Genomic DNA, 14,076 nt, shown 5'->3' on the forward strand with positions numbered 1-14,076 from the left:
TAAAATTCATTGTCAGGTCGTAGTCAAAGAGTTAAGGTTACTGATAATATTTCAGAGCCAATAATGGTCACCTCAGGTGTCCCTCAGAGAGGACACACATAGCCTATTTTTTTAACTCAATATGTATTCGTTAATGATATTGTGAGTTATTTTTTTGAGTACTCAGTGCCTAATGTTTGCTGATGACTTGAAGTTCTGGATGGTTATTGATGATTTTAGAGATACAATTGAAGTATAGTAGAAATGGTCTTTATTTAAATATTAATAAGTGTTGTTTTGTTGTTATATCAGTTTTACCCAAAAGGTAAACAGGATTGGTAAAACTTATTTCATTGTTGATCAATCTCTCAAATTAAAGACTTGGGAGTTACTTTAGATGAAAAGCTTTCCTTGGTGGATAAATAATATTTCTCTCAAATTTAAAGTATGTGTCTCCTAGTGGCGGGATTGCGGGATTATCAATTATTAATTATCAATCCAATCGAACAGCAATAATAGATAAATTTGACTTACCCCTTCATAGAAGCCCTTTAAATAAACCATCTCCTTAGCTTCTACCAACTTATCCTTATCATTTTGACTTTGAATTTTCAACTTCTCACACACAAACACAGCGGCCATATCGCCAAATCCTGGAATTTCGAGCACGGGAACAGGCTCAAAGGGCAGTACCATTTCATCCGTGATTCCGTACTTTTCCCTGAAGGGTTGCTTCTTCTTAAGGTCTACAATAGCTGCGTAATCGTCCGGAGAATCGGAAGGTACACTGGTGACGACACCAGTTCCTTTGTCCTCTTTTATGGTCAGCATAGGGAGGGCGTATATTTTGGGGTAGACTGATAACGGGCTGGCTAAGGCACAACCAAGAAGATCCTGGAAAATAAAACAAATACATATATTATTAGTACAGCCAAACTTTTCAGATTCATGAATAATGGCCAATAGAGTTTTTTCTATGGGTATGGGCCTGTTGAAAAGCTGTAATAAATAAATTAATAGTTGCTTGTACAGAATGGCCCAAAAAGTAATCAGCTTAAATGAGAGATCTTATTTTTTAAGCAGTGTTAAATTCGATCGGAAACAATCGGGTCTATCACGCTTCATTGTTGGCGTTTGTTGCGTTCGGCTACACAAACATTTTTGGACAGCAGTGTAGTTAATATTTTTGGGCAGCAGTGTATTTGATATGTGCGCATATGTAACTATTTTCAAGAACGCGTCGACATGCGCGCCGAGATCCATCAACACACACGTTCACACGAGGCACGCAGGAGGACGCTCTCTCTCTCTCTCTCATCGAAGATCTACAACGATTAACACCATTTGTAAAATATGTATTTTATTTTTTCGAAATAAAGTTAAAAAAACAGTAATTTTCTTTCTGATAATAGCAGAAAACAGATAATATAGCAGATAATATATAAGTTAAATCTACGGAATTCACAGCGTTGATGCCAAATGAGGAGGGGAGACTAAAGGAATTGGATAAAATTATAGGACAAAAACTATTTTATTGACGTTTTGAATTTCAGAAAGCTTGGAATGTTACACTTCAACATGAACATTTAAACATTTTTTTTTTAACAAAAAACAGGAAATGAAGACAAAACTAGAAAAATAGACATACTAGAAGTCGCTTACCCACTCAGCATATTAAATTGGGTTGGGAAATATCAGGGATAGCAAAAAATTGATATTATACTTCCCAAATATTCAAGTAAATAATTACACTTTTATAAAAAAGAATTTTTTATAATAAAACGTTTTTATTATTTATAGGACCCAATATAAAATTATTTTGTTGTTTCAATTTCTATATCATAAAAGAATTTTGTAATCGACTTTAATTAAACTCATATAAATCAAAGAAATCTCCGATCCACTACCTTATAAAATTAAAGCTCTGAGCACGCATATTTAACCCAAAAAAGTCACAGCATAAAATTCACAGAATATAACACTGCGCTAATATCTAAAATTGCTAGAGCTAATTATACGAAAATCTTAGAAGAAATGTTACCAAACATCTATGAAAATTTAACACCTTCATTTATCACTTTTATGATATTTAATAAACTGCACCTCTTGACACAAGATTTTTATAATTTTTAATAATTTCAATAAACTACCTATTTAGGTGTAACAAACTAGACCTGATAGACATTTAAATATTCAATAGTTTTCACAAATAAATATGAAATTAATATGGCATATAAAGTAACGCCATCTATTAAAAGAAAACATCAACCGAGTAAACTAGTAGCGCCATCTTTTGTATAAAGCCACGGCGATATAACGAGAACCAACACATTGGTGTGGTGCGACGATATCTCGAAGCGATAGTTAAAAAATTAAAAAAGGTAAGCGACAGGCAGGTTTCGAACTCAGGACCTCTCGATCTCCGGTCTAACGCTCTACCACTGAGCTACCATCTCTCGATGTCTTAACTTACGTTAAAATGGAATTCAAATGTTATAGCATTAGTTACATTTTTAAACTAGTTTGAAATTTAAAAAAAATCCATTTATCCATACAATAGCAAATAAATATTGCATTGTTAGTAAGCTCTGAGCTATTCTGAAAATTTCAAGTACCTAGTTAGCCTAGAACTATTTTTAAAATGAATTACAAAATTTGCGGAGTCCGTGACACCAACCAAGCCAAGTATACAAAAACGTTTTAAAATAGTTCAATTTGGAAAGCAGAAGTTGAATAAACAACAATATTTCAGAAATGTGAAAATGGTTTAAGAAAATAGTCGAGATACAGTTAAATACCATTTAAGAGAAAGCTAGAGATTTAAAATTCAAAGCTCCAAACATTTGCCAGCTTAATGCAATTGGAGAAGATGATTGAAAACACAAAAAATTGAAACACAATATAAAAGATTTATAAAAGACTATGGCTAGCAAGGGGATACGAAATTTATTACCGCAAAACAATAAATATAAAACCTGTTACTATGGTCTGTTTTTAAACCAAGTGGAGTAATTCAAATTTACCGCGCCGTAACGCTTGTTTGTAGTTAGTCCAACTATAGGCCAGTTTAATCCACTGTTATGAAATTTTGACACTAATGACATTTATGAAATTTTGACACTACTGGCATTCCATAGGTTAATTAAGTTATATCGGTGATTTTTTTTGGTTTCTAAGTTATTCCTTTAATTTTTAGACTACTTTCATATAAAAAATAATTGTTTTTAGAACCCTTCCTAAAAATAAGATGTATTTGTTGATTTTTCTAGTGACTTTCTTGGGTGTGAATCTGTCTTTTTAGTTTACTCCTCCTGGTTTAAAAACAAACCATAGTTAACTTGAAAAATAATTCACAAGATGTTCGTGTTGTGAGAAATTTTTCACGGAACGCGGAACATACATTAATGATTTATTTTATTGATTCACAGCAAGCAAAGGTTTTAGTTTACTTTCCTGAGTAATGAAATATATTTTAAATTTAGGTACAGAAAATTGTCCACAAATCTATTTTTTATTACAAGTCAAAAACACTATACATAATGTGTTATATGAAACAAATATTACAGTAATCCATATCTCACCTGCCCTGTCAACTCCACAACGATGTCAAACTTTCCCTGTTCTTTGGTAAATTCTTGGAAAGCCATATTTCTTGCAGCCCTTTGTGTACAAACAAATACCTCATTATTTTTCGTTTCGAAGCCAATATATTTCATATCCGGTCTTAACCAACAGTTTGTCTGTCCATACATGGTTTCGGGCCTCAATGTTGCTGCTACCAAAAATACTGCTTTGTTTTTAAGAGGACTAGAACAAAAGTGTTAATGTAATAATAATTATCAGAGAATACGCATCTTATTTTTTTTGCTTCTGCAAGCTCTAGAAGCAAAAAAGGTGGGATTAGTAATTAATGAAAACAAAACCAAATACATGAAATTCAACGGAGAAGCTGGTAGGGGACTAATAATAATAACAAAATATAAATTTGAAGAAGTAACCCAGTCAAACTATCTAGGAGTAACAGGAAAAAGCAGCAAAGACAGAATATAGGAGAGAATCCAGAAGGGTAATCACGTTTTTGGAAGGAATAAGCAATTACTAAGGTCCAAAAACATCAGCAGACAAACAAAAATCAGAATGTATAAGACACTGATCAAAACAGTTATCACGTATGCAATGGAAACCATGACGCTGACAAAAAAAAAGATGAAAAAGATCTAAGAATAGTAGAAATAAAAATAATGAGATCAATATTGGGACCAAAAAAAACAAGCGACGCAGAAACAAAAATGAAGACCAATAAAGAAATTCAACGAGAAATGGGAGGTAAAGAAATTCAACAAGAAATGGGAAGTGAGAACATAGCAAGACACATAAAAGCAAGACGACGAGAATGATAAAAAGAATCACGAACTGGGCACCTCTGGGGCAAAGAAAAAGAGGAAGACCCAGGATAAAATAGTGGAACTACATAGAAGATGACATAAAAATAATCAAAATAAAAGACTGGAAGACAGTGGCGGCTGGTGGGGTAAAATTTTGGGTAGGCCAAGCCAGCAAATTACATATAGCTATGTATAATACATAATATGCAAATATAAATATATAAATTTATTTTTATGTACAAAAATACTTAGGTATTTATAATAATAAAGGTAACTGGTAACTGTAACATATTTACATTTAATTATATTTTTAAAACTAAATCAAATTATGAACTAAAATATAGGTACAAATAGTTTACATATTTTATTATTTATAGAGCAGGTTTATTCTTCTCTCTTTGCTTTGTGCAAATTTGTCAGTTACAATTCTATAATTATGTTACAAGTGGCAACGAGGCACGGCGAAGGCCAGTTTGAATCGGGCCTATACACCAAACATAACATGACAATATAAAAATCATTGTCTGGCAAGCTGCTTCACTTCCAACGCTTTTTGTACCTTGTGTACCCAACGCTTTTTGCGATATTTAAAATGCCTGAATAATATGATTCGATACTTTCTGTGAATGTGATAATAATATATATAAAAAAGTTGTCTTAACGGACGCTAATGTATTGAGTGATTTAGTATATTTAAAAGTTATTTACATGCTTTAACATAATTTTTGAATATATCTTTTTCTATTTTAAAGCTCTTAAATTATTGGGTAGGCCCGTCCTAAAAAACAGAAAATATTGGAAATACATAACCAACGCTGCAGACACATAATATGTAGATCTATAAGAAATAAACCAAACAGGAAATGGGAATCCACTGGGATTGAAAGACTGTGATTATGATGATGAAGTATCAAGATGAGAGAGGGTGATAGTGATAAAGGGTGAGCAAGCTAGTGAGGGGGAGGGAGAGGGAGAGAGTAAAATCCAGTGCACAAAGAAGAATGTTTTAGCAAAAACACAGTAATTTTGTTCTTTTAAGACAAATACTCTTTAACTCAACTTACCTTAATTTTGCAGGATATGGAGCCAAAAGTTTCATCTTGATAAGAGTATATTCCTGTGGTCCCACACCTTCCCCTGAAGCACGGTCATGATCCATACAAGGCTGTCCATCTCTTACGGAAAAGATAGTATTTCTTTTACCAAACTTAATCTTATTACGCTCTTTTAACCTGATGAATTGCCACCTTACAAAAGAATCATAGAAAGGATTCGCATCTGTTGTGATGAATGTTCTTCTCCAGTCAGTCTATAACATTAATATAGTTGAGTGATATTTTCCATAGAACAAGTAATATTTGCTAAATGTAAGGAAAACTATAAATTTTTTTATTCAGCATTGGGAGACAAATTATTTCTCTTTGCGTTCAGAGCAGACCACATATTATACCTCTCCGATGATTCCTAATGAGAGTGAAACGTCCGTAAGAGGTTGATGGTCCTCTCTGAACGAATTGAAATATAAGATGCTTCTTATTTTCATAAATGCTTTTAACTTTAACTTAAGAAATTACTTGATCTATCTTCTTTTGTGACATTTTTCTTGCCGTGGGGCAATTTTTGGTTTTCAATAAAATACTTACATGTATTCCAAACCTATTAAGGTCTTCCACAGCTTTAGGAGGGAAAAATTCACACCAATACAGAGCATCAGCAAATTTTGGAATATCCTTATCATCGAGACCAATACTTTGCATTATTTGCCATTGGAATTTTGCTGGACCAGCTTTAGCCACAGCTTTGCTCTAAAAGAAATAAATTATTTATGAATGGATAGATGTGTGAATGAATATTTTAAAGCTTGCTTGATGTATAGCAGCGGTTCTCAACCTTTTTGAGTGATGTATCACCTACAGTTATTTTTATTATTTTTGGTACCACCTATATTTTTAAATTGTATTATCAATACTTTCTAAGTACTACTATTTTAATTTTTTCTGTGTTTTGTGTACCACCGCCAATAATAATATGTACCACCAGTGGTACATGTACCACAGATTGAGAACCTCTGATGTATAGCAAAGTTAAATCATTCCATCCAAACTTTAATTGGTTTTAAAACTACCTATTGGAGAATTTTTCATTCTGTCCTTTAGTATGTAATTTTTAAGAAGCTAAATGGACATTTTATTGTAAAATGAAGTTCATAATCATCTATCTCTATGTGTATTTACTGAATAAACTTACCTTTTTTGATTTACTTTTATCTTTAGGAATACCATCCTTTTCTTCCTCTTTAACTTCCTCTTCTACTTCTGGAAATTTGGGTGGATTTCCATACAATTCCATCTCTCTCTTCAGTTTGTCAGCACATGCCTTAATTGGCATTCCCGTACAGTGAAAACCAAATGGGAATTGGACCTTAAAAGTATTTCTAAATTAAACTAATAACTTCATCAAATATGACCAAATGAACTACCCTCGAAGACAAATACGAAAATAGCCAAGGAAATAGTCTTCCAACAATATGTGATATCTTGTTCATAGTATTCACTCCGTAAATGACTGACACGACACCTAGCGTCGTCACCTGGCATTTTTGGTGACCACAATTTGAAGTTAAGCGTATGATAAATACATATCGTCCCTTGGCTTACAACACCGCTCAAGTCGAAAATTAACGGTTTTGACATAGACATACCGTTGGATAGGTCTGCTCATTGCGCATCTAACCATTTGTCACATGATTTAGATTTCAGTCAATCAGATGCCGTAATTCAAAAAATAGTGACACCGAGCAAGTCGTCAACACCTGTATCATGGTCAACACAGCACAAGTCGCTCTGTTATTTTTACTCTGTGACAAGTTTTACTGCTGAAAAGTCTAGTATCCAAGAAGTTTTTATAGAAGATTAAGAGGTAAGCTATATATAGAAAGAAACGCGTATTAATATAGAAAGAAATGATCTTCATTTACTTAAGCAGTGTTTACTAACGGTATTCTTTTTAACTTAGGCGGTGTTTCAAAATGTGGTTTTATTCGTCTCCTTTAAATTTGGTAAAAATGACTTATGCGGTGTTGTGAGCTAAGGGACGATATTGTGAAGTTGCAAATTATTAATAATTAGTTTTTTATGTTTTTTATGTTTCTCCAATTTATGTATAAAGTGGATGTAGTATTAAGAACTTAGAGAAGAAGTTTTTAAAAATTCATCACAATTTATCTTTTCAATCCCAAACAGAACAAAAGGTAAAAATCTATGCTCGTTTTCAAACTAGGAGTAATTCAAATTTACTGTGCTGTAATGCTTGTTTGTAATTGGTCCAACGGCAGGCAAGTTTACTCCACTAAATTATGAAATTTTGACATTATTAACATTTATCAAATTTTGACACTACTGACTTTTAAACAGGGTTGGCAAAAACCAACGTTTTTGTAAAAACCAAAAAAAAAACAGGTTTTTGGTTTAAACCAGGTTTATTTGGTTTAAACCAGGTTTATTTGATACAACGTATTATACTTAAGTCTAAATACTTGAAAAATGAATAAATTATTTTTTAACATAATAGTAATAAACAATGAAAAAGTTATTAAGACAACTTTTATTTTTATTAACACACACAAAAAATTAATATAACAAAAAAACATCTTTAAATACAGGGTGATTGATTAGTAGGGTAAAGCTCAATGACTCCGCTATAGTAATAGATAGCAATAAAAGTTAATAACAAAAATTTTAGCCACCTTTGAGCTTCACATTACAAAATTAGTTAGAATGTTACAGGGTGTTCGATAACACAGTGGCAGACCTAACTTATGTTTTTTAAATGGACCACCCTATATTTTATTTTATATTCGAAATCCTGTTAACTTCTCCATCACAAAAATATAAAGGTTTGTAATGTTATACAGGGTATTTACAAAGTTATAACCAATTTTGTATGAAAATCATAACAAGTTCAACTCCCTGTATAAATAAAAATAAGCACAACAGCAATGGTTTATTAACGCCATATTTTTTTATTTGTCAAAATTTTTAAGAATTATTTATATTGCTAATTTTCTTTATATCAAATACAGGGTGAGTCAAAACGCAAGTACATTATTTTCTCAGTAATGTTAAATGGAACACCCTGTATTTTATATCATTATAAATTTCGATAAATTTATTGGTTTTCGAGATATTATCATTTTTCAGAGCAAATTATTTTAGGTGTTTAAATTTATCTAAATTTTAAGTAAGCCATGACTGAATTGACAATTAAAGATTACCGATTATCAATCCGGTAATCAATGTAACACTGTAGCAAATAAAGAAATAAAAATAATTTATTAGTAATACATTTTACAAACAAAAACACAACCACTACATGCAACATTTTTTAAACAATTAAAAACTATCTTTTTGTGTAAATGCAACAAATAAACAAAGAAAATTAGTAACAAATTTTACAAAAAACACACAAACACAAAATACAATATTTTGTGAAGACAATTAAACACTACTTTTGTATGTAAATGTAACAATGTAACAAATAAAGAACGAAACATAATTTATCAGTAATACATTTTGCAAAAAAAACGTTTGAAAAAATTAGAAGCTACTTTTAATAAAATATTTTTAATATTTAATTACATAAGGTGTTCAAAATTATCTCCTAACACATTTATGTACGCCTAAAAACGATCATTGAATGAGCAACTTACTCTACGGAGCATTTGTAAATTAACACATCGAAATACACTTTGTATTCTATTTTTCATCTCATCCCTTGTTGTTGGAGGTGTTTTATAAACTTCATTATTAACGTAACCCCAAAAAAATCAGTCCAGTTTATTAAATTCTGGTGATTTGGGTGGCCACGCTACTGGTCCATTGAAAAATGAAAATATCTCGAAAACTAATAAATTTAGATATAGGGAATGTTATCTAAAAATTAAAGTACGGTAATGGTACTTTTCAATAGTGATATAAAATACAGGGTGTTCCATTTAAAATTACTGAGAAAATAATGTACTTGCGTTTTGACTCACCCTGTATTTGATATAAAGAAAATTAGCAATATCGACCATTCTTGAAAATTTTGACAATACGTTAAAAAATATGGCATTAATAAACCATTGTTGCTTTGCTTATTTTTATTTATACAGTGAGTTGAACTTGTTACGATTTTCATATAAAATTGGTTATAACTTTGTAAATACCCTGTATAACATAACAAACCTTTATATTTTGGTGATGGAGAAGTTAACAGGATTTCGAATTTAAAATAAAAAAAGTTCCATTAAAAAAAAAACATAAGTTAGGTCTGCCACTATGTTATCGAACACCCTGTAACATTCTAACTAATTTTGTAATGTGAAGCTCAAAGGTGGCTAAAATGTTTGTTATTAACTTTTATTGCTATCTATTACTATAGCGGAGCTATTGAGCTTTACCCTACTAATCAATCACCCTGTATAATAATATTCAAATAACTAAGTTCGAAAATACAAAAATAGAATTTATTTATATTTAGTTTCTTCTTATTGCGGCAGATGTATTAAAAACTTTAAATAAACACACCAGTTTGGTTTTTTTCTTAAAAAAGCCAGTTGGTTTAAACCAACGTTTCAAGTATGTTGGTTTAAACCTGCCAACCCTGTTTTTAAATTTCTTATATTACTTAATTATATCAGTGATTTTTTGTGTTTTCTGAGTTACTTTTTAATTTTTCGATTCTTAGTCTGCATTTATCTAAAGACACTGTTGTTTTTAGAACTCTTTAGCGAATTGTTATTAGTCATATAAGTTGTCCCATACTGATTACTGGATTACTGTCGAAGGCCAACATTGTCAACCAAAAAAGAAGATGAATCTGGTGATTTTTATAGTGACATTATTTGGTGTGAATCTGTCTTTTGAGTTTATTCCTCCTAGTTTAAATATTTTCTCTAATTTTTTTGTCATTATTGAAGATCTATAGAAATTTTGCTTATTTTTTTGGCTATTATCATCAAAATATTAAATACTTATACTAAATTTACAATCAAGATGCAGTAGAAATAAACAAACCAAGATACGTTAAATGCTACTATTCTAAGTTCCGCAGTCACTTTGCAGTGTGGGCAGCATATCCCAATATAAAACTTATGAAACCTTGCAGCTCAGTGTTGCCGGTTTTAAGCAGAAGAACTTAAAGTCCATCTAAATAGAATATTCCAAAGTCCAAAACATCTTGATTTGAAAATCTGTGGTTTTATTATTTTTAAATAATTCATAGATAGGTACTATGAAAGATATTTATACGATATTAAAGATATATCATTTGAATATTAATTCTGTGGCTTGGTTCTAAAAGGACCAATGTCAACTTTTTGTTTTTTTGTACAGCTTTTTTTTGAATTTAATATTGACCAAACAAAATGCAAAAAATTGAAATTGCCCATTTTAACATCAAGCAACATAATGTGGCTTAATGCTAAAAGGGCCAGTGTCAATTTATATATACATATAAAAGTAAAGGTATAAAAATACTTTAAAATAAAATTGATTGTTTGTTTTTATGCCAAATTACAAATAAAATTTGACAACTGTCAGATTTAACTAAAATGTCAGATTAGAATAAATGTTATAAATGTATATTATCACGGACTTACCTTTTTTTCTATCATTTGTGACGCACTGAAAAATGCTCATGAAAAGAAGCATAAATAAATGTTGCCTATACTAAATTTACATTCAAGATGCAGTAGAAATAAACAAACCAAGACACGTTAAATGCTACTAGGAGCACTCCCGAATCATAATTTACAATGTATAAACTTTGGAAATCATGATTTGGGATTTACAATGTATATACATTGTAAATTATGATTCGGGAGTGCTCCTATACTGCGTTCCACGGTCACCTTTCAGTGCAGACTCTTATGAAGAACAGTGTTGCCAAAAGATATTAATATTTATATTAAATAAATTTTATTTAACACTGTTCTTCATAAGAGTCTGCACTGAAAGGTGACCGTGGAACGCAGTATAGGAGCACTCCCGAATCATAATTTACAATGTATATACATTGTAAATCCCAAATCATGATTTCCAAAGTTTATACATTGTAAATTATGATTTGGGAGTGCTCCTAGTAGCATTTAACGTGTCTTGGTTTGTTTATTTCTACTGCATCTTGAATGTAAATTTAGTATAGGCAACATTTATTTATGCTTCTTTTCATGAGCATTTTTCAGTGCGTCACAAATGATAGAAAAAAAGGTAAGTCCGTGATAATATACATTTATAACATTTATTCTAACCTGACATTTTAGTTAAATCTGACAGTTGTCAAATTTTATTTGCAATTTGGCATAAAAACAAATCGATTGTGTTTATTGCATTTATAAAACGGTATTTTCTTTGATTTGTATAGTCTTATAAATTTTACAGATTATATTCGTAAATATATTATATAATTCGCAAATAATTTTATTTTCGATTATAGCGCCATCTATTGACAACTAGAATAAATGTTATAAATGTCACTGACGAAATGTAATCACCAACGTGCCTTTTTTTGAAAAAGAAATGAAAAACTGTGACTCACTGAAAGATCCTCATGAGAAATGCATACCATTTTTGATCAAATTTGTTATGCAAACAATGACACTGACTTCACAAAAATCGCCAAAATTGTCTAATTGTCATAATTCGCCGCTACTCACGCTGGCATCTATTCATGTACCATGGTCAAGCATAAGAATAAGGTAAGCAAGAAAGATATTAATTTAAAATACTGATATTTATTTATTTAAATCTAAATCAAATAAATCTTATGTAGTCCAGGCAGCATCTATCTGTCAAAAAGCAAACCATAATGGTAATTCTCCATATCGATGGCTTAGTGTGAAAACCTCGTATCTCATTTTTTTTCGAAAATGACATTTTGGTGGTTTTAGTTTGTAAACCTTGTATCTCACAATTTACAACTGTTAGAAAAATTCCAAATACACTAGACTATTTTCTACAGCCAAAAAAAGAAACCACATATATCAATAATTATTGTTGTTCTCTTGATTTAGTGTGAAAACCACATATATTTATAACCAAGAATTTGGTACTTAATTTGGGGTGTTTGTTTGAGAGATTCGACTTGCAGAAATGTTTTTTGTGAACAACAAAAGGTAGTCCGGCATATAGGAACATTTTATGAACCTTAAATCAAAAGATTTGTATTGTATCGACCTAGTATTTGGCAACCTCATTTGAGATGAAAAACATGTATATCAAGAAATACGAGGTTATCATAGTTACTTGGGCAAAGGCTCTATATACTGCAAGGATATTTACGTGTTTTTCATAGTTAATATTTGTATTTCCAATTTAATAGCAACATTTAACACTTTTAGCTCTGTGCCAATATCAGATATTTGTCTCAATGTGCTCGAATTAAAAATATGTAACGTAATTTTTGTTTTTAGGTTATATTATGCAGAAAATCAGTTTTTTGCCTTTCCTGTAAAATTGTAATTTAATGAGATATGAGGTTTTCACACTAAGCCATCGATATGAGTCTATCCCGCCTGGACTAATGCGAAATAAGTTAAAAAGAAAGTTACCTTTTTCCCTTTTAGACGGTTGTAACGTACAGCAAATTCACATTTCGACAAACTAAACGTATGCCCAAGATGTAGCCTTCCATTCATGTAAGGGTATGGAAAATTGCAAAAGAACTTTTCATCCTCAGATTTTCTTGGCGTTTCTGGTGCATCAATTTCGAAGATCTTTTCATTTTTCCAACGTTCTTGAACCTCCTTTTCTAGTTTTTGCAGGTATTGTACTTTAAACGTCCCTTTTCTTTCAATGTTTGCCTAAAATTACACAATTTCATCATATATTGCATGTATCTTTAAGTGTTAATGAATTTACCATTTTTATGTGAAAAAGTAACGAAATAGGACATGAAATAAAGATAAGCTATTTTATTTTAAAACCATACGGTACTTTTGATAGTAAGCAACAATTACTATCAGGAGGCCGTATGTTGTTGAAAACTTCGAGGTTAAAAAGAAACGTCACTTAAAACAGGTTAAATTCTTCCACACGTGTTTTGATTTTTGACATATCCTGCCTCATCTGTAATACGTATTCAGCTATTCAACACTCTATGTTTTGGTGGCGACACCTATGATTTATATAGGAAGTCATTATAACAGTTCTATCAATTGATAGAGGGCGCTGTAAGGATTGAAACATTTTGTGATACAAAGGCGCCTAAAAAAATACTTCATTAAAAACTTTAAAAAATTTGGCAAATAACGCTTTCAAAAAAATTTAATACCTAAAATAGAAAAATAATAAATGACGAATTAGGAAAGAAAGAAGATGCATTCTGAGAAGAAGGAGTGAAAATCTATACTATAGATATTATGATTTTTTTATACGTAGACAGACGTAAACCTGGGTAATTTTTAGGGACTGTATTCAATTCAAATTCAGTATTCGAATTATCAATACATTCTACATATACCTATTGTGAATTTGAAATTATAGTTAGAATAAATAATATCTATGTTTAAAAATATGACAAGAAATAATAGTAGGTATTGTAGTATCTAAGTTTTGAAATAGCAGCAATTATTATTCTCACGAACCTAACAAATCGTTATTAAAAAAAACAATGTAACAAATCAAATACCCATTCTAGCAGTATCAGTTTGAGGCTATGTTCTATAAACGGC

General features: G+C 30.8%; 1 protein-coding gene across 1 annotated transcript in view; it reads right to left on the reverse strand.

The window, feature by feature from the left end:
* The window catches only part of LOC114349515 (leucine--tRNA ligase, cytoplasmic), a 42,021-nt gene extending 28,530 nt beyond the window's left edge, over positions 1 to 13,491 (reverse strand). The window contains exons 1-7 of the mRNA XM_050647817.1: positions 13,265 to 13,491; positions 12,955 to 13,206; positions 6,612 to 6,785; positions 6,008 to 6,169; positions 5,429 to 5,673; positions 3,561 to 3,786; positions 514 to 873 (exon numbers count right to left, since the gene is read on the reverse strand). Coding sequence (XP_050503774.1) covers positions 514 to 873; positions 3,561 to 3,786; positions 5,429 to 5,673; positions 6,008 to 6,169; positions 6,612 to 6,785; positions 12,955 to 13,206; positions 13,265 to 13,267 — 1,422 coding nt within the window. The 5' untranslated portion in view covers positions 13,268 to 13,491. The remainder of the gene's footprint in view (positions 1 to 513; positions 874 to 3,560; positions 3,787 to 5,428; positions 5,674 to 6,007; positions 6,170 to 6,611; positions 6,786 to 12,954; positions 13,207 to 13,264) is intronic.
* Between the last annotated feature and the right edge of the window lie 585 nt (positions 13,492 to 14,076).

Source organism: Diabrotica virgifera, chromosome 3 (assembly GCF_917563875.1).
Source record: "Diabrotica virgifera virgifera chromosome 3, PGI_DIABVI_V3a".
NCBI classification, from domain to species: Eukaryota; Metazoa; Arthropoda; class Insecta; order Coleoptera; family Chrysomelidae; genus Diabrotica; species Diabrotica virgifera.